Source organism: Trematomus bernacchii, unplaced genomic scaffold (genome assembly GCF_902827165.1).
Source record: "Trematomus bernacchii unplaced genomic scaffold, fTreBer1.1, whole genome shotgun sequence".
Classification (NCBI taxonomy): Eukaryota; Metazoa; Chordata; class Actinopteri; order Perciformes; family Nototheniidae; genus Trematomus; species Trematomus bernacchii.
In genome coordinates this window covers 3,558,855-3,586,231 of record NW_022987689.1, presented here as the reverse complement: position 1 = coordinate 3,586,231, position 27,377 = coordinate 3,558,855, and the positions used below count along the sequence as shown (strand labels likewise).

The 27,377-nt window shown below is 42.0% G+C and overlaps 1 protein-coding gene across 6 annotated transcripts in view; it reads left to right on the top strand.

The window, feature by feature from the left end:
- Window positions 1-27,377, top strand: part of kmt2cb (lysine (K)-specific methyltransferase 2Cb) — a 63,001-nt gene that overhangs the window by 19,711 nt on the left and 15,913 nt on the right. Inside the window, exons 8-38 of one of the 6 annotated variants that reach the window (XM_034137078.1) lie at window positions 417-579; window positions 730-901; window positions 2,262-2,376; window positions 4,199-4,374; window positions 4,572-4,924; window positions 7,870-7,947; window positions 8,597-9,309; window positions 10,545-10,667; window positions 11,880-11,996; window positions 13,090-13,194; window positions 13,620-13,724; window positions 13,841-14,022; window positions 14,477-14,641; window positions 14,749-14,855; window positions 14,999-15,070; window positions 15,198-15,410; window positions 16,163-16,282; window positions 16,566-16,691; window positions 16,773-16,903; window positions 17,953-18,145; window positions 19,927-20,019; window positions 20,279-20,326; window positions 21,321-21,461; window positions 21,557-21,589; window positions 22,115-22,261; window positions 22,358-22,499; window positions 22,607-22,842; window positions 22,973-23,046; window positions 24,116-24,214; window positions 24,536-26,479; window positions 26,997-27,310. In XM_034137078.1, coding sequence (XP_033992969.1) covers window positions 417-579; window positions 730-901; window positions 2,262-2,376; window positions 4,199-4,374; window positions 4,572-4,924; window positions 7,870-7,947; window positions 8,597-9,309; window positions 10,545-10,667; window positions 11,880-11,996; window positions 13,090-13,194; window positions 13,620-13,724; window positions 13,841-14,022; window positions 14,477-14,641; window positions 14,749-14,855; window positions 14,999-15,070; window positions 15,198-15,410; window positions 16,163-16,282; window positions 16,566-16,691; window positions 16,773-16,903; window positions 17,953-18,145; window positions 19,927-20,019; window positions 20,279-20,326; window positions 21,321-21,461; window positions 21,557-21,589; window positions 22,115-22,261; window positions 22,358-22,499; window positions 22,607-22,842; window positions 22,973-23,046; window positions 24,116-24,214; window positions 24,536-26,479; window positions 26,997-27,310 — 6,800 coding nt within the window. Of the gene's footprint in view, window positions 1-416; window positions 580-729; window positions 902-2,261; window positions 2,377-4,198; window positions 4,375-4,571; window positions 4,925-7,869; window positions 7,948-8,596; window positions 9,310-10,544; window positions 10,668-11,879; window positions 11,997-13,089; window positions 13,195-13,619; window positions 13,725-13,840; window positions 14,023-14,476; window positions 14,642-14,748; window positions 14,856-14,998; window positions 15,071-15,197; window positions 15,411-16,162; window positions 16,283-16,565; window positions 16,692-16,772; window positions 16,904-17,952; window positions 18,146-19,926; window positions 20,020-20,278; window positions 20,327-21,320; window positions 21,462-21,556; window positions 21,590-22,114; window positions 22,262-22,357; window positions 22,500-22,606; window positions 22,843-22,972; window positions 23,047-24,115; window positions 24,314-24,535; window positions 26,480-26,996; window positions 27,311-27,377 lie in introns of all 6 variants that reach the window. The other 5 variants (XM_034137075.1, XM_034137079.1, XM_034137077.1 and 2 more) reach the window with 5 other exon arrangements.

The following is a 27,377-nucleotide window of genomic DNA, read 5'->3' as shown; positions in this document are numbered from 1 at the left end:
CTGCCTGTCAGCCTTCCATCTGTGCACAAACTTATCTCGTGCCCTCATTGGTCATGTGCGCGTTCGTGTGTGTTGGAGGAGGGGCTCTGTAAGGAAGTGGCAGATTTTTTCCGGTTGTGTATTTTCAAATTCTAGCGCACTCGAGCTGGTTTCTCCAAAATTACCTACCCCACCTTTAAAGAACTTGGAGGAAAAGGGATGAATGAGGGGCAATCACAATTCAGGGGTATTCTCTAGGCTGAGAAAACAAATTTTCCAAATAGACATTAATGGATAAATCCCATGTTTTCCTCAGCTCAGTCATTCATAAAGAAATGCCACGGACATGTGTTAGAGTTTTTTGTCTCCTTGAAGGAAAAAATTATTTGTGCATTGGAGTTGCTGAAATCTTTGACATTTTTTCTCTTTCTCTGCAGCACTGTGCATACTGTAAGCGCCTTGGAGCATCCGTTAAGTGCTGTGCTGAAGGATGTGCTCAACTCTACCATTTCCCCTGTGCGGGGGCAGCTGGGACCTTTCAGGATATCAGGAGTCTCTCGCTACTCTGCCCAGAACACATTGAACTGGCCATTCACAAATGTAAGTAGAGTTGTATTGAATACATACAGCCATAGCTAAATAATTGAAGTGGACAAAATCACATTGTAAATCAACTGTACTGTCTAATACAAAAATGGTGTCCCTATTTTCCTGTCTTAAATTTCTTTGCTTTTTATTTTCTGCCCACAGTTGTAGATGATGTAAATTGCGCGCTGTGTGATAGCCCAGGGGACCTACTGGACCAGCTCTTCTGCACCAGTTGCGGTCAGCATTACCACGGGATGTGCCTGGACATGGCCGTGACCCCTCTAAGGAAGGCAGGTTGGCAATGCCCCGAGTGCAAAATCTGCCAGACATGCAAGTGAGTGACCTTCCCTTCTGCCAAAATAAAATGTCTCAGACTGAAGGATTTTATCCTCTCTATATATTTTCAGTCTCTTTACTTTTTACAGATTTTCTCGATAGCTCCCAGGCATGGTGTTTACTGCTGCTTTGTTTCCCGCTGTGGTTTGTGAGGAGCTAACTGGATGTTGTATCCTGAAGCTCAGTCTTGTAACTTTTGACCTTATTTAAACAGCTCAGGAGCTCTGCTAGCAACCCGACCTGTTTGCCTTAGGTGAACATTGTCCATTGAGCTTTCTGTTTGGTATTTACATAGAACCCTAACTCCATGATACCACTGCAGTAGGCAGCATAGTATTTTTTAAGATGACTTTATTGTCACAAACTGTGATTAATGGGATGGCTTTAAATAGTCTCTGTATTTGAATAGTTTAGGTTTGGAAACACAACAGATAATTGGCTGTATATAGTTTATTAACACTCACATTTTCTTTTCTTTTTTTAACAACTACATTTTCAGCCTTACTCACTACCAACCCTACAATTAGAGATGTAGCACCCCCACACACTATGATGCACAGTTACAAGCCCCGAGCCCCCGTATATCAGCTGGAGTCATATATTTGCATAATATTATTTCTTACTTTGTTTTAAAAACTACGGCAATACAGTATTGCATTTACAATTCTAGTGTGCAACAATAAATCATCCCTGTTTTCATTCTGTAAACAAGCTACATTTTCCACCTTTAGCTGGCTATATAATGATTTATATTACAGGTGAACAAAATACTGAGATAAAAAATAAATAAACCCTTAGCAGCTCAATGTATAACAAGGTTACTTCATGTTCTCCAGAGGCAATCGCTTTGGCATTGGATGCAACACAGAACAACTTGTCACATGTCCTTTTCTACACATTGCTGCAGGCATCATCATGTGTATCCGTTTAGCATCTTTTATATGGTCCGGCTAAAAGTTGTATTTTTAATTGGAAATGGCTATTAACGTACAATATTTAAGTTTTGACAAGAAATACCCCAAATTCTTCATCCATTTTCTAAATATTTAGAAGAAAAAGCACATAATTAGACATGACATTCAATCAGTCATTAACATGATAACAAATTGACTTGGTATTTTCCAAAATATCAGTTTAAACAAAGGATGAGGTTTCAAAGAATGCACCTGACGTACTGTAACCTGGCTTGGAAAACAATCAAGAGAAAATGCTCAACTGAAAATCCCCTTATGACAACTATGACCATGTATAGGACTACAGTACATTACATTCTGCCTAGTTTTGTTTTTCCGTTTAATGTGCAGTTGATCAAAGTCCTATGCTGACCAATTTCAAACAACCTTCTCTTTTTGTTGTAGGAACCCAGGAGAGGACACTAAAATGCTGGTGTGTGACATGTGTGACAAAGGCTACCATACCTTCTGTCTGCAACCTGCTATAGACACGCTTCCCACCAACGGATGGCGATGTAAGGTAGGAAAGACTCCTTATGATGCTGGATTACTTATTAAAGGCTACAACATAAGTTTGAATACAGCTGTATGTACACATATATAACAGTTATTCTAAAATTAAGGTGCAAACTTTGCTGCAAACTGCAACACAGAATTGCCATCGTTTGAGGACATTAAAGTCTTTGCTCTGGCACAGAGTAAAATGTCCACCCCCCCACCAGAATATGACTTTTCGATGGTTTGTATTTGCGCTTCCTGTGGTTAAGAAATGACTCACACCAGCTGATCTTTTAAAGGCTTCAATCTCAGTGCCACACATAAAGCGTGTGTGTTAATCGCACGCATCCCTCAGTGCAGCCCCTCCCGTCCTCCAGCAGCGTAAATGTTGTGCGTGTCACTCAGGCGGCTGGTTAACACCAACCAGTTTTCTGCAGCGGTGGGATGAGGCTGCCGCAATAGAGCCAGCAGGTGATGAAAGATCTTCACACTTGGCTTCTCTATGTGACTCAGCACGAGAGGAACACAGCCCACTCGCATCCTTGGCACTGGCTTCTTCTGGGCGCCTGCCACCAACCCCTGTCCCCAATTGCATGGTAGTTTCTTTTGATGCAGTGCAATCATCTAACTGGAGTCCTATCAATGAAGAATGAGTCACTGTTTCAGTTTCAATGCCCTGTCATATTCCACTATCGTATATGAGCACTAGAATGGCAGGCTGTGCTTGAGACAAAACGCACTCAGGCCGAGTGGCTGGCTAGTTTACTAAGCTGCAAAGTCACGATATTGCCATGAAAACACTGAGGGTAGCGCTGGTGCACATTTCATGAACAATTGTTATGACAATGTCTTGTGGAAGATAAGGGGAACAAGTCTTAAAAATTAGATGTTGCTTTAAAATGTAGTAACTAACAAGCACTATCCACTATCTGTTTATATGATATTCAACGATTGTCGATGCATGATATATAGAGTATCTTAGTAGCCCTACTTTAAAATGTATAAACCTAATTATTTATGTTAAGCTCAATAGGTTTAATAAAACGAAATGTTTCCTCTTATGTATGTCCTTCTTTATACTGCCTTATGATGTTTTGTAGGTGAAAAAAAAGTGTGTGGTCAGTTGTGGAATGAAGGCTTTGTCAAAAGTGTTGGTAGCCTATCTGTGGCCAAATGAACCTTATTTTTGTATTTAAAGCAGTGAGTGTGGATATCTAAAAAAGGCTGGCTGTTATCTATGTTCCACTCAGTGCTCACTGTTGCAGTGTTTTTTTTAAAGCAGTGGGAATTTGCTTGCTGTGGGAAATAAAACATAGAAAATGAAATGGTCACAGTATAACTGATACTGATCCATTCATAAACAAATAATCCAAAGATATTTAAGACATAAAAAGTTAATTTATGTGTTTTGATTATTGGCAGCCCACTTTGATCTCAAGTGTCGGCCATTTGTAACACTACTTGGCTGATTGTTGCTGCTCTGTGGCCAGAACCATATTCATTTGTTGCCAATGTTTTTTAAGTTTTATTCTTTTTGGCAGCCATTAAAAACTGGTCTGTCCAAATGATCCGTCTGATTATAAAGCTGCCTTGTAAATCCATTTCACCAGGGCCCAAAAATATTGATATTATCTTTTAGTCCAATTTCCGAGCTCTACCTCATAAATTTAGCTGGCAAAGGTTCATGGTCTTAAATATACTCTCATTCGCTGTGTGCCTGGACAGGTTCCATACTCGTTTCCCATCCAATGACTTAAGTGCCAAATCTATATAGCAGAAACACCATATTGAGTCTGAAAGGCATTACATTTCATATTGGTAAGAGTGCCTCCTTTGCTCCTCAGAACTGCAGAGTCTGCATCCAATGTGGAACACGAACCAGCGGGCAGTGGCACCACACCAGCCTGCTGTGTGAGAACTGCGTCCAAAACCAGGACCCGGCTCTGTGCTGTTCAATGTGTGCCTGCATCCTGGACCCTGAGCATCACAAAGACTTACTCTTCTGCCAGACTTGTAAAAGGTAAGAAACCTTTCTTTTTAACGTAACAATTTCAAATGCAATATTTTTGTTTTTTATCATTGTTCTGTTTCCTAGAAAAATGTTATCTTCCGTGGTTATATTAACAACAGGAAAACTGCTGTAATATGTCACATTTTAGGATTTCACCGAGATCCCTGTTGAACAATCCCATAAATTCCTTTGCACACCTTTTTCAGATGGCTACACCTGGAGTGCGAGCGTCAGAACTCAGGCCAAACAGACATCCAACCCAGAGAGGACTATGTTTGTTCCAACTGCAAGTCTCCTGCTGCAGAGCAGGCACTACAGGCAGAGGATATGGACACCGGCCCAGAGCTCAGCCCTCAGCCAGCCTCCATGCACACAGACTCTGAGACTGGTCTACAGCTGGCTCTAAAGCACACAGACCTAGAACCTGGCACTGCGCGGTCTCCTGAAATGCACAATGACCCCAAACCGGAATTACTTGCTGTTCCATTGCACTCGGATCCAGAGCCTGATCAGGCTACCGTCCAGGAGGAGAAGCTGGCCACGTCAGCCCAGAAGCCTGGTAGGCCTTTGTTTCCAAAAAGTTTAGATTGAACACAGGAAAATAACTGCTCTGATCTTTCCTTGTTCTCTTTATTTCCATCCATGCCCAAGTGCACCTCTTGAGAATCGTGTCTGTTTTATCAGCATATTAATCATGACTTGTTATGGCAAGGACAAGCCAAGGAATGTAACTATTTTGATTATGCACAATTCTACACACAAGCACCAGGTTATGCGATTGAAATGTAAAGCTAATCTTTGTAGTTGAGGGATCATTCATTCAGTTTCTAGCCATGCAAGAGCAGTTGAACGTTTTGGCCAGGCAACCACGAAATTGGGTGTAGTGTCAGCGCTGATGAAGTTTTGAAAGTAGCAGTTGTTTCAGATGAAAGGATTGAGAGTTGTTTGGAGTAAGACCAGAGAGAAGCGCTATTCAGATGGTGTCTGAATAGCAACAGATTAAAGCCACTCCTTTGTCTTAGTAACTGTGTTTTGAAAATCAGAAGTACTTTGTTTCTCCCGGCTGTCTCCTGGGGCTGTGCTGCTTGACAATGTAAATGAGGAATTGATACTTCAGGGCACTAATGATTTATAATTTTACTTTGATGCATAGCTAAGTGAAACTGCATTGTGCTACATGAGGAATGAATGGGCACTTGGTTGAGTGGTTGGCTGCTCATACTACACCATACATTTAACTTGCAGTTTGTCTTCATTAACCTCAGACTAGAGACTTGTTAATACTACTTAATAAAGGGAGCGTTGTAAAGGCTCTCTGACTGTGTCTGATGTCATATCGCTTTGTGCATGCTTTCCAGTAACAGGTGTGTGTTTGACAAAAAATCAAAGAACAGCGTCTTTTCCATTCAGTCCCTTGGATTGTAACTTAATAGGATAAACCTACAGTGATGTGTCTTGAAATTACCCTACCACCATTACCCTAGTAAAACCGCTAATTCGCAACATCTGTGATTCATTGTGGTGCAAGCTGTACTAACACTTTGACTGACATGATTCTGGTATCCGCCTGTTTAAAGGACAGAGCTGCATCTCCACTCTGTGTGTTCTGCCAGCAGTGGAGTGGAGTATCAGACAAATTAACGGTGAGCTGGGGTTGCCAGTGGTAGCTGCGCTGCCCACTCTCAGTCTAGACAGCAGACTCCACTGGCAGGAGAGAATGGTTAGGAGCACCATGATGGAGATGTTATTAGATCTCCTGCCTGCAAACCTGCCTCTGAGCTAAGCTGGCTCATTCATGACTGCTCACACATCTTCCTTGCACTGTGCTGCATGCACATGCACTCTCTTGTTACCAGCCTTTTCCTGTGGCAATGAACTGCTTCATCATTGGATTTAGCTGGCAAGGAGATGCTACTCCCCATGGTGGTTTTAAAGACCGGTTGAGTGATCTGTGTATGGATTTAAGAAGCTTTAGGAGGTTTATGTTGAGCACTTTAAAACAGGACAAGTTTTACCTGCTTTTTCTTTTTAATTGCACGTGTCATGATGCTCTCTATGCTGGAAAATAACATTTTGGATTATGCCTTGAAGGCTATTCGAAAAACGGGTAAAATGTTCCCTTTATTTTTCCGACATAATCAATATCCCTGCCCTGAATAAAAGAGGGTATATATTTGACTGTGCTAAATGTACTCAGATATTTATTTGTACCTAATATTTGGCTTTGTTATGCTTGATCATGGATATTCTGCTAACTGTGCGCAGATGTAATTAAAGTCCTTAACCAGAGCTGTTTATCACCTGCCAGGTTTCGCCACCACTGAGGGTTTAACTGCGGGCTTACCGTGACTCAAGTGACAGATGCTGTCAGATCCATTCTGGGACTGCAAGTTAGACCCGACTTAAAGCCTCTGCTGCATTAATCAAAGCCGTGTATTTATCTCAACCATCACCTTATTCACTGTAGGAGATATAGGAAGTGGGGTGTTAATATGAATGAGAATGTGTGTTCAGCTTGGTCAATAGTTGGAAGGCTGGAGATGGTTGGAGGCCCATCTCCTAATTGACTTTCTGGCATCGGCACCGGATGAGCACCTGCAAGCTGCACAGTCATGAGCCCAGAGCACACAGACCCTGGGATGTTGGTTGTCATGGTTACTCCTTTTCCTGGCAGAGATGCTTAGCAGGTGCATGTGTGTGTCAGGATCAGTGTGACATGGGAACTTGTGGATTGAAATGGTGGGTGCTTCGTTAAGACTAGGCTATCTGTACGGTCAGGGGCTGTCTGGCAGAATATTGGCTCAGTGTGTGGATGCCCGATAGCCAGGAATGACTAGTTCCATTCATACAAGACTAGTTAAATGCATTGATGTCTTTTAATACAAAACCAAATGGAAGGAGAGGATAGGAAATGCTTCAAAACCAAATGGATAGAGAGGGTAGAAGACACAAGAATAGCACTAAAATAGCGTATGAAGCGTATAGAGGCTTGTCTCGTGTTTTTTTATAAACAGTGTATCTGCTTGTTACTCCGAAGCCATTCCTTTGTGTGCCACATAATGTTCAAGGCTAATGCAACATTCAATCTGATCTGTGCCATATACTAATATTCTTGTTACCATATTTATATTGGACCATATAGAAATCCCTTTTCTTTATATTGGCTCAGAATAACCGATAATCTGTAAAACAAGAATCTAGTGGTTTTCCAAATTGTGGGCACAGTTTCCTCGATTTAGGAATACACATCATTGTATATTCTTGTTGGGTCACCATTAGGCTTGAAATAACTGGTTGAGGGAATTAATTCAAGCAGAAAAAGGTATTTTCTTTTATTAGTTTGCCTTCAAACTGCATTTCCCTACGGCCCACTTTCTTTATTCCCTTACTACTTTATCTGTTTCGTGTTCACAGTCATTTAGGACTCTTGGTACTTTTTATTAATGAACATATATCAATTTCTTTGTGTATAATGTTTTTGACAATGAATCTTCTGTCTTTTAGAAGTCTCAGTGGGAGCAGACGTTGAGGAGCAGGTTACTGAACCGTCTGTGAACAAAATCCTAACAGAATTCAAACAAGGTTTGTACAGCCAGTCTGCATTGTGGAATATCATATCGATTCGCATTAATGTAGCAGTGATTGTTGTAGTACATATTGAGTTGGTGAGAATAAACTGTGAGAAAAACAGCTGTTAAAATGCAATGTAAACAAGGTATGAATGATTTTTAACTGCGGCTATTTCCACTGCAATATGATTTGCAATATGAGAGGGAATGATACTTTATACATCACTATTCCAATTTTAATTGAAAAACATAAAAAATGAGAATGGTACGATATTTGATGGGATCTGTGAAATCTGTCAAACAAAGATATTTCTTAAGTCTTTAGAATATGATGTGTGGGCCTAGACATCTCAAAAACATGGCAATGACAATATTTTATTTAAAATTGTATTACACTTTTCACCATTAACAAATATGTCTCCTGCTATTTGAACATTTAATTTGGCCTTATTGCAATATAGCAGTATCATTCTAATAATTGTTCATTCATATCTAAACATTGTGACGGGAACAATTAGACAAAGCCCTGAACACTTCTAATCTCACCTGTCATTTACATTAATGACTAACACTTCTTTTAGTAATGCAAGTCATTCGTAACAATTAGCATAACGTATATCTTCTATCCAAATATTCTGACCACTGTGTATCTCATCCAACAGAGACGGAACCAGCAGCGAGAACCCCGCTTACATCTTCAGAGAGTCCTGCGTCTCCAGAGACTCCCAGCCAGGATTCTTTTCCAGCCCTGCTCTCTATGGAGGCACTACAGACACAGGACGCCACGTTACAAATCAAACCAGCAAAGACAGAGGCCTGCCCCGAGGAGGGCATGGCCGACCCCAGCACAAAGGATTTTAAGGCCATCATCTCAACCACCAAAGAACCGAGTACTGCATCAGTACCTTTCACGGACCAACCAATGGTAGTCTCGCTACTTCAGCCTTCGAGTATGGATGTAGTCAGGGCTTCATTCCTGGAATCTGCTCCAGAAGAACTTAACAAGGAGAGGATGGAGGGTGTTTTTCACATGGCAGAGACTGTTGAGCCCTCAGCCTCTAGTACACCAGAAGAGATGTACACTACACTGGAGAGCAATCTGTCCTTTCCCGGCCTGCCTTCAGAGGACAAACCACTCAAGACATCTGTGGAAAGGTTGGTGGAAATGGTTTCCTCTCCTTGCCACTCGTCCCCTCTGGCTCGAGGGACATCTCCCAGAGAACTACCCCATACCCAGATCGTAGCTTCAATGGGTGACCACAGCTGTGTAATACCCACCACCACCACCCTCATACCACTCACCCCTAAGATTGGAATGGGGAAACCAGCCATCACAAAGAGGAAGTTTTCTCCTGGGAGGCCACGGGTGAAACAGGTAGGAACTTTGATATCATGTCACAAAAGACCACTGTGTAGTCTTATATAAAATGACTTGTGTGTAAGTGTCCTGCATGCTCTTCTATATGGTGGTGGATACGGTGTTCTTGGACTGTGTTGGAAGCAGCTTATACGGTTATTACAAAAAGAAATCTCAGAATCTCAGTCAAGTTATACCTTGCAGCACATTATGCAAGCATAACAGGAGGAGACTGAGGGGAAGTGGAGTCAACCACAGTGTTCATGCAAAGCTTAGTGGAATTTTCAATTATTTCTAGGAATGATGTTTGCTGAAACACCTTCCCTAAGAGTCCTCAACATATCTCAGTGGCTTTTTCATCGTCACCCATGTTCATCTCATGTCCATGTTACAAACTGTGTTATTTGAAGTCACAAGTTTCAGTGATCATTTCCATTCTGATGTCTCCATATTGCACAATCAATTGTATTGTGACTGTAACAAATTCTTGAATCCCCTGTCGTTAAAACAAATGGATCATAATAGAGACACTGAATGCGGACTCTCTCCGACGCGTTATAATGGGAATAGAATCACACCCGTGGCTATAATATATTATGAATGATGCTGGTTAAGATAGATTAATTTGGTTTGCAAAATGTGTTTTTCCCCCTAGATATATCCCATCTCTTAAATAAACATATGGCTGAAACTCATTTTTTACATAACGCCTGGGGAAATGTGAATGTTGCTTCTCTTTAGTCCAGCGTGCTTTTGTCTCATGCACTCGTGCTGCCGTGCTAACGCAGTCCCTCTTGTTTTGTCAACACGCCAAACGTACACTGTTGTCATGGAGAGAGGATGCAGGGCCTCTCTCCTGCTGTATGATGCCATGATAGCCTGGCAAATTATGCTGTGTGAAATGCAACTAACACAATTGTGCTCTCCATATTCGCCTTGACAAAGAGTCTTAGGAACATGCCTCTTAAATGCATTTGCATGAAAAGCTCTATGGATTGGCTTTAATAGGATTGTAATCTAATAATGTCTCCTGTTTATGTTTTTGGCACATCAGATGCTTTCTAATACTGTAGCCCTGCATATAAATGTCTATTGAGTAATTCCCAATTGGCCACATTAAAAGCTCCCCACATCTCTCTAACATCTTTCTTTGTATGTTTTGTTTCCTCGCTGGCTTTGTTTTTAAGTTGCTGAATTTTGTCGCCCTCCTCTCTTCCTCTCTCTCACTCTCTCACCCGCCCCCCTTACCTTAGGGTGCATGGAGCCCCCATAGCAGTGTGAGCTCTCCCTTGTCCTGGTCACCAGACCAGCAAGAGGGGTGGGACGTCCCAAAGACCAGGCAGTCCTCTGGCAGCCCCAGCTGGAGCATCAGAGTGGTAAATACTGGCTCAGCAGAGATGGCAGGGCAGCAGCTGCCCTCTGTCAGCCCTCTGTTTACCCGAGTGACACACACTCTCCCCGAGTGTTCCTGAATGTCACTGTGATGTATATCCTAGCCTACACCAACCATTACCACCAGCGTGCAGTGAGAAGAGGAGATTCATAGACCAATAACTAGGCTAATGACTTTATGAATTGAAACCGACGCATATTACTATATTGAAAATTGCTTTTGCTTTTTTGCCATTTTTGCTGAATTGAGACATCAAAAGTGTGGTGTAATAAGACGTTGCCAAGTCTAAATATGACTTATCATTTTTAAGAGTGAAGCAATGTTTAACCGTTTCCTCCCTGCGAGCCATTCTCTGCTTTTCCATATTTTTTAATTCTGTTCAAATGTTAATTTATAAATGTTGTCTTCCCTGATTTTTAATTTGTAGAAGCTTTGTGTTAGTTGGTTGCCATGGTGGGGGCATTACTCTGATTAATTTGTGCGCTGCAGCAGGGGTTCAGTCCAGGTTAAACACCATTGAACAGTGAGTGTGTCGGGGGGGTGCAGTGGAAGGGAGGGGCCTGCTTTTGGGATCAGTGTCAAATGTGGGGTAACTGAGAAGGGCTTTTGGGGCAGGAGGTGGAAGATTCAGTCAGACTTAAGTTTGACAGTCATGATTAGCGTGAGGCCTCTTGTTGGAACTGGGCCAAAGGCACAGTGGATCTCGCATTGCTAGAACAACAGTTCAGAGGCCTTTTCCCAACTCTCCCACTTGCTGGCCGTCTAGTAGAAAATCTAGTGTAGCTCTCGAGTTATTTCCAAAAAAATTCAAGAATCATGTTGATGGTTTGATTTTAGTTTTAATATTAACAGATATAAAAAATAAAATAAATGAAAAGGTATTTTTTCAAGGCCATTATAATATAAAATATTCAAAACACTTATCCTTCACATTTGACTTGCAGCAGCCTCTTACACTCATACGACCGAAACAACATAATGCTCTGCCTGTTGTATATTCAAGAATATATACAAAGCTTTTCAGATTTTAAATCTCTGTTTTCCACCGAGCCGACTATGAATCAGCCTGTGAGAGAGAAACACATTTCTGCTTCTGCTCCTTTCAGTTTGTACGATGGGGAGTGGTCCTTGTTCCTGTGCTATGTACTCCTTATGTGCCGTGCTGCAGATTTTCTGAATTGTCTTTCCTCCACAGGGTCGAGGCTCAGGCTTCCCTGGGAGGAGGCGGCCCCGAGGGGCTGGTCTGTCAGGTAGAGCAGGACGTGGACGGGCCAGAGGCAAGAATGGAGTGAGTCCCGGAATGAACCCTGGGGTATGTGCGCTGTGCGACGCCTTGACATGTTTGCCAAATATTACATTGTATGCAAAACACTGTTTGTTTTCCCCTCCAGCTGAAAACATGGATGATATGGTGTAAGCAACATTAATGATAACGACAGAGAAACCCTTTCATTATTTAATGCATGTTAAAGGCACATCGCCTGAGGGCAATTTCTTCTATACCTCCAAATGACGTCTCGGCGGTCAGAAATGATACACAGTCATACTGATTAGGGCTGCCTTCAAATAAAAAAAATTCTAGACGAGATAGTTGACTATTCGTCGCACGTTTTATATATTATGGTTATTAATATTATTTATAAATGTTTTCTCACAAAATGGTTTCAGTTCCAGGGCAGAAATAATGTTCCCTGTTTTATTATGAAGCCAGCTCTCTGGACAATGCGCTCCTATATGGTGTGGATACAGAGGCAACTTTTTGTCTGCGCTGTTTGCATGTCACCTTGTGTGGCTTGTCCTATACACTAGGGATGCCAGAAACTGACCATGATCAAATTCGAAAATCGGACAGCCCTGGCGAATATTAATCGATTATTCGCCGCCCAACTACTATTATTAGCATTAGTCTATATTTTGGTTGAAACTAAGCCAGGAAAAAAAAGAAAAACATAAATAATAATAAAAAAATATATAAATAAAATCGAATTTTAAAAATAATTTTCGATTATGGAGACTGTAACGAAAAATCGAATAATCGCTGGCATCCCTACTATACACGCTCAAAAGATCGAATACTTTGGATTTCCTGACCAACAAAAGGACCTTAATGACCAGGCACAGCTCTGAATGAAGTGTGAGGGGTCTTTCGGCCGACTGCAGCAGCGCCCAGATGTTGTTGTTTTTTTCCTTTGAATAATAGACTAGATAAATGAGTTTAATAGGCGACTAACGCTTAGTTGACTATTTGGGGGCAGTCGTAAAGCTGATATAGGATTATTCCAATTATGTGCAAATGGGTCATAATACTTATATCTGTGAATTTTATAGTGAAAAACAACTTAACTGCCTGTGTCATCACACTGTTATTTTTGTTTAATTTGTGTATTTTACTCCCTGATTTTCAGATCACCACAATAGAAACACCATACCCAGTCAAGGATGAGGAGGAGAATGCCATGCATAACACAGTGGTCATATTTTCCAGCAATGACAGTTTCACGCTCAAACAGGTGTTCTATTTATTTAATACTTACATGTGTTGCTGATATATTTCATTTTAAATCCACATGAGGGAATTCCTCCGTTCACTTAGTCGGTCTAAAAGTAAATCTGTGCTTAAAGACTTCTCCCACTGGAGATCATTAATTCTTGTGACAATACTGCCAACTGCCTTCAGGTAATGCAGTCGATTATGTAACACGGGATCATATTTAAATGTTATTGCTTCTTATTTTCTACCTTCCTGTACAAGTTTATTTTGTGAACAATAACTTACAGATGGTTACAGTCCAACATTCATGGAAATATTAAGCACAGATGTTACTATGAATTGGCAGTGTGGCATAGAAATTCAGAGGTCATACTTCTGTATTGTAGAAAATAAAAATTGTGAGAATTAGATTTTCTAAACTGATGATTTTGTATTTCCTTCTAGGACATGTGTGTGGTGTGTGGGAGTTTTGGCCTTGGTGCAGAGGGCCGTCTTTTGGCCTGTGCTCAGTGTGGCCAGTGTTATCATCCGTTCTGTGTTGGCATAAAGGTACAGTTACCATTGCGTTTTTACATCACACACACAGTTTACTAAGAACATAGCACTGAAAAACCATCCTATCATACACAAATCTACATATAAAGCCTATATTGTTATTTTTACAGTTCAACAAGGTGGTGCTGAGTAAAGGCTGGCGTTGTCTGGAGTGTACTGTGTGTGAAGCCTGTGGTCAGGCCACAGATCCTGGCCGCTTGCTGCTGTGTGATGACTGTGACATCAGCTATCACACTTACTGCCTGGACCCTCCACTGCAGAACGTGCCCAAGGACAGCTGGAAGTGCAAATGGTCAGTGTTGTATGATCCTCGCGGCAGAATTTGTGTCAAACGAGCGTCATTGAACAACATTCAAATTAGAATTAGATTTTGTGTTAAGTTGACTAAAATAATGAAAAAATAATACATGTTGTTTCATCTGTTTTTGGTTGTTATAGTAAGGAGTTAAGGCGGATATATATCTTATTAATACCTTTTTATGGCTCTCAGTTTGAAAATAAACAAAATAAACTGTACCTTTTCAACAATAGAAAAGGCATTTAAAGCGAATATCTTGATTACTTTTATGTAGTGTAAGTGAATTCAGAGATACTTTTGACATTGAAATGAACACGATATAATTCCATATTTAAAGCATGTGGACAGTGAAATGAGAAGGCAAGATTTTTGCTGCAGAGTTAATCTGTGTTAACCTCTTTTGAAGTGACCTGTGTAGAATGACCTCTGTCCTCCCTGTCTCCTGCAGGTGTGTGTCCTGCACCCAGTGTGGCGCCACCACCCCGGGCCTAAGGTGTGAGTGGCAGAATAATTACACTCAGTGTGCCCCCTGTGCCAGCCTTGCAACATGCCCCATCTGCCTGCTGGACTACAGTGAAGGCACCGTGATTGTGCAATGTCGCCAATGTGACAGGTGTGCAGAGTTTCTACCAATGCTGTCGGCTCAGGAGAGCTGATCTCTACTAAGTTTTTTTTCAGATAATTGGTTCTTCTTATTAAACCTTTCTCTTCTCTCCGCAGATGGTTCCATGCATCCTGTCAGGGTCTCCATTCAGACGATGATGTAGAAAAAGCTGCAGACAGTTGCTTCGACTGCACGATGTGCCGGTCTTTCAAAAACACTAAAGGTTTGAGCACAGTGATTTCTCAAAATGTGTTCTCGTGTGTGTGCTTCTGCAAGATGGTGAATAGTCAACTATTGGCATTTGATCCTCCCTTTCCTGTTGATTTTAACGGCTTTTAACGGCTTTTGTGTCCTGTGCTGCTGCAGTTGTGACCAAGGCCAGAGACACCATTGAGCCTGTACTTATGACGCAGATTGTCACAAAGGCTAAAGAAATAGGTAAGTCCAGAGCTACAAAATCAATAGATCATAAATGCAACATACAGAAAATATCTTTCTCTAAATGATGATTTTACTTTAGATTCTACAGTAAATGCTCATTCTAGCTATGTTTTTGTTTCCTCAGATCTGTCGAGGACCTACACCCAGGATGGTGTTTGTTTGACAGAGTCGGGGCTTTGCCAGCTCCAGAGCTTGTCTGCTACAGCGTCACGGCGCAGGAAACCCAAGCCCAAGCTGAAGCTAAAGATTATTAACCAGAACAGTGTGGCGGTGCTTCAGGCTCCTGTAGACCCCCTCTCAGAGCTCTCCCGTGATGAAGACATCGAGGACAACAGAGGTACTTGTCTCGTCGCACAAGCTTCTTCTTTCAGAGTGCCTGTTAGTGGCCTTCAGTTCTGAAGTGACCTGGAAAATCAGCATTTTTTCTGTTAGTTTGACTTTTAAAGTTGTTCATAATTTTATGTCTGCAAAGTTTACACTTAAAATGATTTGAAGCCTATCCAATTCTGATATGTTTGACAAGTTGCATTAACAGAATGTTTTCTGCATCACAAATTCCCTTTTGTTCTATATTGGTGGAGATTGAGGGACATTTTGAAAAAGATTTGACTTCAATGATAGACAGATAAAATGTGAATTAGCTCAGTACAGAACACGTACTGTCAGTGCAAAATTAATTACTTGAAACTGCTAGTAGCTAATTTTCCTTTGCTTTACAAATACATCAAATTATTATTGTATTTATTCTTCAAAGTGTGTTTCTAAAAAAATGCATAAGATAAACAGAAATGGTTTCATGCTTTATTTAATCAATAGCAATTCATTTAAAAAAGAGTTTCATAATCTAGCCACATACATTTATATGTTAAAGTCAAAATATAGCTGGCCATTTATAAAAAAAAAAAAATACAAATAAAAATCTGACTGAAATGAAGGCGAACTGGTGATTTTAATTTCAATCAGGCTAATGTCCTGCCACTGTGTGCAGTTCAGATAGAGTTGACTCTGGTGGCTGTGTGGAGGAGCCTGGTGGGGGGGTTCTCTGCCGCAGGGCTGTCACTCATCATCAATGCTCTCTCCCTCATGTAGAGGCGGAGCTCCTAGATTGCGAGGCGAAGTCTGACTCCAGCATGGAGAGAGAGCCAGCAGAAGACGACTCCAAGGGGGCCGACGGCAGCAAGAAGAGGAAGAGGAAACCGTACCGGCCGGGTAGGGCACCTGATTGAAGGAGACAGCTCCTCTGAAGCGTAAAATGGTGCAGTACATGCCCGACGCTGTAGATGTAGCAAAGCAATGCCATCTCAGGGCCTCTGATGTACACAGGGCTCTATGATGCTTTTCTGAGCCTTCATGCTAAATGCACTAGACAATTAATAGAACCATTACAATGAAACGTCATACAACTCAAATCATATCATCTAAATTATGTATTTTTCGCTGAATATACGTTTTGATTTATTGATAATAATAAAATGTAACTTCTCCTTTCAAGGCATTGGTGGGTTCATGGTCCGCCAGAGGAGTCGTCCAGGTCAAGGTCCAGGCAAAGCCAAACGATCCCTGAGCAGAAAGGATTCCACTGGCTCCGTGTCAGAGAATACCTTTGGAAAAGATGAGGGTCTGTACACCAATCATATCTACTCGCACCTGTATTAAAATGTATACAATGTTTTCATGTAATGGCATTTCTTTGTTGCAGGATGGTCAGAGGCTCTGCCTGATACTCCTGTGGACGAGATGCCCCCTGGACCAGAGGTCCCAGAAAAAATAAAGAAGCGCTACAGGAAAAAGAAAACAAAACTGGAGGAAGCTTTTCCCGCCTACCTGCAGGTCCGCTAACTCATGCTGTTTGACACGAACATTAAACTAATACTGTGTGTAAATAGGGTGGGCATATAATATCACATGTATAAACTAGTGTAAAGCCCTCTGGGGTATTTTATCTACAAAAGGTAGCTCTAAAAACTAAAATGTTTTTATTTAAATCAGCCATTTTCCATCACAACTGCCATATTTTTACTTTGCAGACAAAAAACTTTTGTGACCAAGGATATTCTAACTTTGTTATCCGTTCATTCAATTTCGTTTTTGTTTTATTGTTATGCAAGCCTCCTGTTCATATGCACAGATTGTCTAGTCTTGTCATGCCATGTCTTCATAAAATGCCTTTTATCTCACCCTTGGGACAGTTTGAAATCCAAAGAACATTGCCTAGAAACCACTTACAGAACCTTGGTGCACAGTGCCCCTTCTGTGAGCTTCTTTAAAAGAGGAACCGCCTAAAGGAACTCACTGTAGAGGATACACGTCTGTGATCGGGCTCTTTAATGGCTGCTGTCTGGGATGTGAATTGATATACAAAAGCTTAACTGGAGATGACTTCAGGGCTCCAAGTCTCTAGCCGATATCTCAGTGTCACCTTTTGTTGGCCAAAACATAGATATGTGATGTGCATTAAGACACCGGCAGCTGTCAGTGCTGCTCTTTATCTCGCACAGTCAGTCCAACCTAAAGGTCCGACACAGTGGAGCACATTTCATTAATTATTGAAGTAGCAACACGTTGGGCTTTTAATGTCTCGGTGCAGCAGGGAGCTGCAGTTACATGTCTTTTAGGATAGTAGATGACTTGTGGGTATAAGTGGTTTGGGGGTGGTAGGTGCTGACAAAAGTGAGGTCAGCAGCAACATGACTGTTAGATCCAGAGCTTCTCTGTTTCACTTTGGTCAGTTCTCTTGGGCCTTCAATGTCTGCTTAATAAGCTCTCTGTGACATGGTCATGTATTTCCCAAGAAGGATGTCAAGAAAGGTAAGTTAACAGCCCTTGAATAAAAGTGTCAACACAGGGAATTGACCGGTGCTTTGTGTTGTCATGTTCAGGAGGCGTTCTTCGGAAAGGACCTACTGGACAAAAGCAAGCAGAACAGGCAACAGGGGGGGGAATCGGGCTTACTGGAAGAAGGGCAAAGCCAAGGGGAGAGGAAAAACCTCCCCACCAGCTTCCTGGACCCTTCGTCAGACCCTCTGCTCAGCGCCTCCGCAACATCCCTTCAAACCAGACCAGCAGCAGCACGTACGTATACACATTGCATTAGTTTCCCCGGAAAAAGCCAATTATTCATTATTTAATATGTTGTTCTATTATGACATATTACCGGATAACTGAGACCAATTTTTTACCCGGTAACGAGTCAATGCAGGTATTGAAAAAGCCTGACACAACAGGGGTGTCTTTTTATATGGCATTTCGTATAACAAGGAATTTTATCCCTCGGTTTCTCCACCCTCTTTCTGCAACTGTCATCACCCAATGAGAGTATCGACCCTTTTCACACAGAAGTAAAAGAGTAGGACAAAGGTCCACTAAACACATGTTCAAACTGCATTTCTACCATTCATTCAAAAACAGTCCTAGAGTCAAAGGTTAATCTCTGGTGTTCACAGGGTCATTTGTTCAACTGTGGCTTTATCTATACACTAAAGAATTCCACTCCATAATAATAACACCAAATAAAGTAATGTTCTGATTCTGTTCTCTCTGCTCGCTCTGTCTCGCCCGCCAATTCACTTTGTCTTTTGCCCTTTTAACCTTTCTTTATTATATGACATGCCCCTTGCTCTGACCTAAATGACATTTGTTCCTTGTCCTGTCTTTGCAAACACGCTAAAGCTGTCCAGAGTGAACTATGCATTTGCAATGATGAAAATGTCATGCGCTCTCAATGACATGACAACAGTGTGTTTATTAATAATAATAATAATAATAATAAATGGAATTTATAAAGCGCCTTTCACGGGACCCAAGGTCGCTGTACATGGTGGACAGACAAATTATTATGTTGCAAACATGGTCGTTACCTGTTTTATAGTACACTTAATGCAACCCCTCCTACAAACGAAGCACAGTCACTGTTTTAACATCAGCGGAGAAGATTCAGCATTATACCTGCCACCTGCACTCCTTCCAGCGTTTCCCCAGTTTTGGTGCTGCAGCACACCAACAGGGCAAAATGGAGCATCACCACACTCATCAAAGTGTTTGTCAACACACCAGTCGAAGTCTATTACTATCATTAATGTTTTCTGAGTATTGATGAATTCCCTGTCGCTGCTAGTAGATAAACTGCAGTAGAAGTGAACTGAAATCGACTTAATGTTTGAATTGCATCTTATTGTAGGGTATTGTGTCACATAGTGTGGTTCATATCAAATAATTGTCAGGCAGTGTAAGGATAGGGTTCTCCATCTGCTAAAAACTTTTGGTCGGTCTCGACTGTTCATGTAGTTTAGAAGTGTGGTTTGAAAATAAAAGGAAAGGTATCTTGAGTGGTGGTACGACAACATATATAAAGACTGATTTTTCAGTTGAAGAAATAGTGTGCAAAATATGAACTAAACCATCTGTTTCACAGTTTAGAGAAACAAAACACTGTCACCTTGACGAATGTGACCTTCGGATAATAAGACAAGACTGCAACATAGAAATCACTGTGCTTGGGCGAAGAACATTTTGCATCATCTCTATGGATCCATGATGTTTAAGTTGGAGAAAAGCTACTCCAACTTAAATATGTTTTAGTATGTTCTCATTTTTGGCATTATTCCTGTGACATTCCATTTAATCAGTTATAAAAGTGTTGGCATATAACTTTAGTGTTAATTGTTGTTCTCTCAGAGGCCAGCTATTGTTTACTTACAGTTTATTCTCTTATTTACTCTGGATTTAATTCTACATGTGGCTTTCAAATGGTTCCAAACCACATTCTCATGTTCGTTCAACATCACCTTCAATTATGATTTGTGACGATTTGGTTTTCTTTCTTTTTTGTTTGTTTTTTCCCCCTCCATCTACAGAGACGTCTGAGGAACCATTAGTTGATCTTTCTGATGTTCTGAACAGTGATGCAGACATCCTGGGAATGCTCGGAAAATCAAGCAGTGACTCTGGTGCGTTATATATCTCACAGACAGTCACAGTGCTAAGAATTTAAAAATATTTAGTCACGTGGGTTCACAAAATCGGTTGAGAAATTCCCTCAGACAATTTTGCTTTCACCACTTGATTTTTTTTAAATGTCACATTCTTTAACAATACTTTTTGTTCACCTTTTTTGTTTTACTTTTGTTTGCATTGTCTGAAGCGTGTTGTGCTTGTTCTGTCTTCACTATATTTTCACTCATTATATCTGGTTTTGGGTCCTTGTAGGTCTTGATTTTTGCCCCTTCCAGGTTGACAGCTCTCCTCCTTCTTTTGGTAAGGGTGCTATGGCCTATTAATCCCTTGCTTTAGTGCATTCCTCTCCTAACAGTGTGTGTCTCTTTTTTGAGTGTGCATGTGTATATATATATATATATATAAGCTGCTTCATACTTAGCTTTTTCTACAACATTTCAGATTGTTTTAACACCCATAAACTGCTTAGTGCTTACCTAACCCAGTGCACAGTGTTCACTCAAATGCGTGTGGTGTGCACTTTCACAGTGGCGACATCTTTGAATAAGTTATTATATAGAACGTATTATCTGCCTGATCACCGCTGTCCTCAAGATAGAAAAACAACAAACTTAGGATAATGGCATCTATGAAACAAGCGAGAAAAGTTTAAAGAATCCTACTGAGAATATCCTCATAGTTCCTAAGGACTCTGAAGGTCGTCTGAATGACAAAACAACTGCACTACATTCTTCCATTCTTTGTAAAAAAACACTTTTGTTCAGCCTAAATGCCTTACGGGCTGATAAATAAAATATATATCTATATAAATTATTTGTTCGCAGTAATAGCTAGAGAAATGTCAGCGTAACTAAAAAATAAAATAATCTGTGAGCAGTGCAGTAACCGATATTATTTGTATGGGTTTTGTTATGGATTCAAGGAGCGATGTACAAGAGGATGAAGGTTGCTCAGCTTCCTTTTTTAAAGAAATCGATAGGTTTTTAATACAGAACACAAAAGTAGTTGATGCGGCAAACATTTCCAACATTCAAGTGTTTGTGTACCTTTTTAAGAAAGTTCACAGTTCCCAAAACATTTCTTTTAAACAACACAGGATCCCCAAGGAGCTGTAATCATATACTGTTCAGTTTTGATTGCATTCCTCAGGCTTTTAAGAAAATAAACATGTTTTTACTTCATGTGTGTATTTACGTATGATCACGTTCTGTGTCGGGTTGGTTTCTTTGTATGTGTGTGTGTGCGTGCGTGCGTGTTATGATTTGTTTTTGTATGTCTGTGTGTGTTTCCACAGCTGGTCTGGACATTGGGCCCCTGGCAGACGGCTCCCCATTGATGCTCCAGTCTCACGGCGGCCGCAGGACTCCTCGATCCCTCCACGAGGAACACCTGGACGGTATTCTCAGCCCGGAGCTGGACAAGATGGTCACTGATGGTCAGTGCAGGAGACCAGACGTACAGACACTTTTATTTAAAAATGTCATACAGGATGTGTAATGATTGTTTTTCTCTTAATTCTTTTCATTTCAGAATCAATCCTCAGCAAACTTTACAAAATTCCAGGTTTGTCATTTCATCTTACAGCCTAGAACCATGTCATGTTTCTGCTACTTAGTAATCATTTATCTATTTACCTAATATATCATTCAAATAGCTTGCATATAGACTCTTATTTCACTATTTCACTTTTTTTTTTAAACTATTCCTTTCTTTTTGCAGTTACTTTTAATATTTACTTGCACTATATTTTTCAGTTTTTCTGTAATATTGTGTTGCACTGTTGACTTAAGAATTTCATCGACATAACTACTCTGTAGCTATGGTTGTATGACTAATAAAGAACCTTGATGTACTACGCTAGTTAAAATGTATGTATTAAGTTGTGTTATAACACTTAGACCATGATTCAGAGTTTAGCTAAAACAAATGTTACAGGTTAGTGAGCTAAATTGTACAGGTGTCCTTTTTAATACAAAAAATAATCATTTAGCTCTGATAATAAATACAAAATAATTGTAATTTTTCAGAGCTTTTTACCATCTTAATGCATATTCTAAAACAAGCTTGTACTGTTTGACTCTATTACAGAGCTGGAGGGCAAAGACGTGGAGGATCTCTTCACAGCAGTCCTTAGCCCCAGCACAAGCCAACCTCCTCCGCCACAGTTGCCTCATCCCCAGGGTCCAGGGCACCTCCCTGCCACACCTGGGACTAGTATGCCTCACCCCAACACAGGTACATCATCAAACACCTTGTCGTTGTCAGAGGTAGCCTTTGAGTTTTGTTTTAGAATCTATGTATCTAATTCACCCTGTTCAATCGTTTGTGTAGGGAATCCCATGTTCCCAAGGATGCCAATGATCAATGGTATGATGGGACCTAACCAACGCTTTCCTACAAATCCAGGAGCAGGCCCCTGCATCCCAGATAATTTCTCCCCCCTTAACCGTATGCCTTTCGATGACAATCCAAGGTAATGTACTGCCTTCCTCCTTAAAACAATCAAATATTCCATACGTTTAAATATATTTTATTTGTTTCTTTAAAGCCAGAATGTTAAGACTTCATATGTCTTTACAGGGATAGAAAGTTTAATCAGATGCCTAGAGAGGCAGTTGATCCATGGTCCTCCCCTGCCCATGGCTCCGGCCCTGCAACCCCTGGACCTCTACCTGAAGGGGAGACTGAAGCCATGTCAAATTCCCAAAGGAGTACACTCAAGTGGGAGAAGGAGGAGACACTTGGAGAGCTAGCCACTGTAGCACCCGTCCTATATACCAATATTAATTTTCCCAACCTAAAGGAAGAATACCCAGGTTCGCACATATTCTTCCCCTTTCTCCGTGTTTTTTATGGTCATCATTTCAGTCACACAGTTCTAACAGTTATTCTTTATGCTCTGTGATACTGTTGGCATGACAACTCTTCTTCTCATTCCTTCAACAGACTGGTCTACAAGAGTAAAGCAAATTGCTAAACTGTGGAGGAAAGCTAGTTCCCAAGACAGGGCCCCATATGTGGTAAGAACCATCATACTTGCAGATTTTCTTCAACTGTCTTAAAGAAAAAACGCTGTGTACCATGACAGACATCAAACTGCCACTTTGACTTGAACTGACAAATTAGGATGCAGAAGGCAGGCCCTTATCACATCTGGCGTCTTGCCTCTTGCCAATGCGATTTGAAATCCGGCCATTCACAGATGAACTAATTAACAAAGGAAGGCCTGCTGTGTGTTAGAACTCACTATGGTCTCAGTAATTAAGTTCACTCTAGGTCATTTTATCTGGAAGGGGTCAATTTCAATTACCCTGCCTTGATTAAAAAAAAGAAAATAAATCATGTATGTGAGTGTTTTGTCACTGGTTACATGATGGTAGTTTCTTTCAATCTCACACCCCAACTATTAACATTCCTGATACACAGTGACAGGATGACTTCCATCCTGAGCTGCTTATAAAGTACAAAGAGGTCAAGTAACAATCGGTGTGGGTAAAATGGCAATCCAGTGGCAGGGATGGAGACTCCTTTCTCACACATCATCAAGTGACAACTTTTAGCCAATGAGGGGGGAACCTCCATTCATGTTTCTGGATTACAAACAAGATGGATATGGTCAAAAAGAGACAGTGTAGCAATGTTCCCAAACAACTAGCATTTTGGATTTCCTGCACCCTGTTTCAGGTTGCATCTATTCAGGATTCAGGTTTCTGGTTAAGATGCTGGTTGGTCCTCAACCCGTATATGTGTGAGGATGTAACATTGGTCGTAGCTTAAATCCATCATTTTGAGCATGAGGTTTGCGGTCAGGTAGTTGGACTAATAAGAGGGGAGCTGGATATCATCTTTTGACATGAACCTGCCTGCCTTTACTAAAGTCCCTATCTGCCAAGTGAGATATTGAAACAAATGCTATGAAACAGGATTGAATGTTTCCTACACAACATTGTTTTGTAGTACGAGTGACATTTTAAAATATCACACTTGTTTCAGATAATAAGGATAGAATAGGTTATCTTTGTGCATTATTTCTGCAATCTTGTATTTGATGTGTTTTTGTTTTGCGATTGTGATTGATTTGCTGTTTAGCAAAAGGCAAGAGATAACCGAGCAGCCCTGCGCATCAACAAAGTCCAGATGTCCAATGAGACGGTGAAGAGGCACCATCCCCAGCAACAGCCCCCTGAGGTGTTTGATCCCAACATACCACTAGACACAGAACTGCTGTTTAAAGACCCTTTGAAACCAAAAGAGTCAGAGCATGAACAAGAGTGGAAGTTTAGACAGGTAAGAGTGTATGCAATGAAGTCAGGGAATGCAGCGGCAGGTTAATTAAGACAGCTAAGAAGTGGTGGTTTAGTAAAGCTCCATAAACAACTGCACTATCCTCCACATTAACCCTGGTGACATTGGTGGTTAGTAGGTCCAGTTCATTTTTGGCATGAGACTGATATTTTCTGCATCCTTTTCTGATTTCTAATCCCCCTTTTCACTGTGCCTTTCCCACAGCAAATGAGGCAGAAGAGCAAACAGCAAGCCAAAATTGAAGCAACTCAGAAACTGGAGCAAGTAAAGAATGAGCAACTCCAGCAACAACAGCAGCAGCAGTTAGATGGAGAAGGCAGCAACAGTGGAAACCAGAGCCCAGCCTCCCAGCCCAGCAATGGCAGCATGTCCCCCATGCAGCCCCTCAATTCTAAAGATGGCTTTGCCAGGCCGCAGCTACCAGGGACGCCCACTTCATGTGCCCCAGAGGATGTGTTCCTACGACCCCCTCCTCCGCCTCCTTCTGGCTCTTCCTCCCAACCTCAGTCCCCTCAGGTATTCTCCCCAGGTTCCTCTGGCTCCAGACCCTCTTCTCCATGGGACCCATATGCCAAGATGGTTGGAACCCCAAGGCCGCCAACTCTTGGGCCAAATGCATGTCGCAGAATGTCTGTGGAATCTGGTAAATCCCCCACAAACTTCATGGAGCAGCAGGACAGAGGGAGGCCCTCTCCTGCTCATGAATCCTTCGGCTCTCCAACATCCATGAGCAGTGACCCGTATGCCAAACCTCCTGACACCCCAAGGCCAACGAGTGAAATGGACCCTTTCCTGAAGCCCATGGGTCCCCCCAGGGCTAGTCAGGCTCAGGGAAGGCCCCCAATGGGTTCTCCAGGCAGAGACCCATACTCAAGACCCATGATAAGGACTGAGGCCTATCAGCGCATGGCCCAGAACAGGATGATCTTGTCCGACCCTTACTCAAGGCCTTTGCTAACGCCATTCCCTGGAAGTAATGAGTCTGGCTCGGTCCCTCTGTTCAAAACACCCATGCCCCCTCCTCAGGCTCAGGATCCCTTCAACAGACCAGGTCAAAATCCTAGTGACAGGTTCTCCCAGAATCTGCAGAATGACCCCTATGCTCAGCATCCGCACACCCCAAGACCGTCTGGGAGCGACAACTTCACCAGTCCTCCTAGAATGGGCCAGCATCACCCTCAGGGCCACCCGTTCGCTCAGCCAGGACCAATGACCCAAATGTCTAGAAATCCTTATGCCCATGCACCTTCCACTCCAAGGCCTGACCACTTCACCTATGACCCCTTTGCCCAGCCCTCCGGTCCCATCAAGTCAGGCGGGGACCCTTTCTCTCAGTCAACAGGAAACCAACGATCCAATGAACTCAGTGGTCAACCTCGGCCATTTTTTGAGCCCTACGCCCGACCTCCCGGCACTCCTCGTCCACATGACAACTATGGTCAACCTTCAAATCACCAATCCTCAGACCCTTACTCACAGGCTCCTTCTACTCCTCGCCCCAGTGGGATGAACCAGTTCACCCATCAGTCGCACCCTGGACAAAGGATGTCACCCTCCCACTCGATGGACCCTTATGCTCAGCCACCAGGTACTCCACGACCCTCTATGGGAGAGAGGTTTTCTAACCAGAGGGGGCCAATGGAGCCATTTACAAGTACACCATCAAGGCCAGGAAGTAGCGACATGTTTTCCCAGCCTGGGGCCCTCAGACCAATGCTCAATGACCCGTATGCCCAACCTCCGGGGACCCCACGGCCTGGTCCTGATGTGCTCAGCAGACAAGGGCCAAGGCAAGGACTAATGGGAAGCCAGGATATGTTCTCCCCACCTCAAGGCAGACTTCATGAGCCTTTCCATCATCCAGGCTCTCTAACACCGAAACACCCTGGTGTTTCAGAAGATGGCTTTATGCAGTCACCCTCCAGAAGACCCAATCAGACACCGAGCCACGATCCATATGAGCAAGCACCCATGACACCTCGTCCACAGTCAATGGAGAAATTGGAAATCAAAGATCAGTCATGTGTGGGAAACAACGGTACTGGCTCTCAAGATCTAGGCCAACTCTCCAACAACCTACATATGCCTGGTGCTCCCATTGATGCTCAGGGTGTGGCTCTCGCTGAAAGTGAGGAGAGACTCCGACAGGTACATTAATAATGGGTTTTATGTAGTTTTATCGGTGTGGCTGACTTGGTTTTAACTTACAAGCTACACAAAATACACTTGAAAAATATTAACCAAAAAAGCATAGTAGGTAAAATGTAATTTTATCAAATAGGAATAATGGCTTACTTTTAAAAATTAAGTTAGTGCTTACAAATAGTATAGAGCAGAATCGGAATCGTTACTATTCTGTCAGAACAACTAAATAGCCACAGACGCCAAACAAAAGTAATAACATGTTACACTCAGTGCATATAATAAATAAAAACAGCCATTCATGACGTTACGAACAAACAAATGAAACAAACAAAACCTGAACCTGCTTTGAGCTGGCAGGTAGGGAATTCCAGAGGGTTGTGCATTGCTACGCATTAGCTGTGGAATTAAAGTAGGCCAGGTCTTAACAACTAGATGCACAGTATTATTGTAAGCTGAAGATTGCAAATGTACATTGTGTTTAAAAAGGCTTTAATATATGTCTACTTCTTGTGCTTCGCAGCGTCAAAGAATTAGAGAACTAATCCTCAAGCAGCAGCAACATAGAATTGCTATTCGGCAGGAGAGGGGCCCTCAGGATCCTATTGGCAACATGAACCCAGGAACACCACGTCCCTGGCCCCAGGAGGGCCATGGGCAACAGGGGGAGATGTTCAACCGACCTCCTCCTCCTTATCCTGGACAGGGACCCATGAGAGGGCCAATGCGGTTTCCTGGACCTTTTCCAGGGGACCAGCGTGTCCCTTTCCCTAATGAGGGACAACTCCCCAGGGGCCCACATCCTGGAGATCCTAATATGAGACATCAGGGACCAAGGTTCGTGCAAAATTCAACTTTGTGTTTCATATTTCTTTAATCAATAACACAACACTGCACACATCTG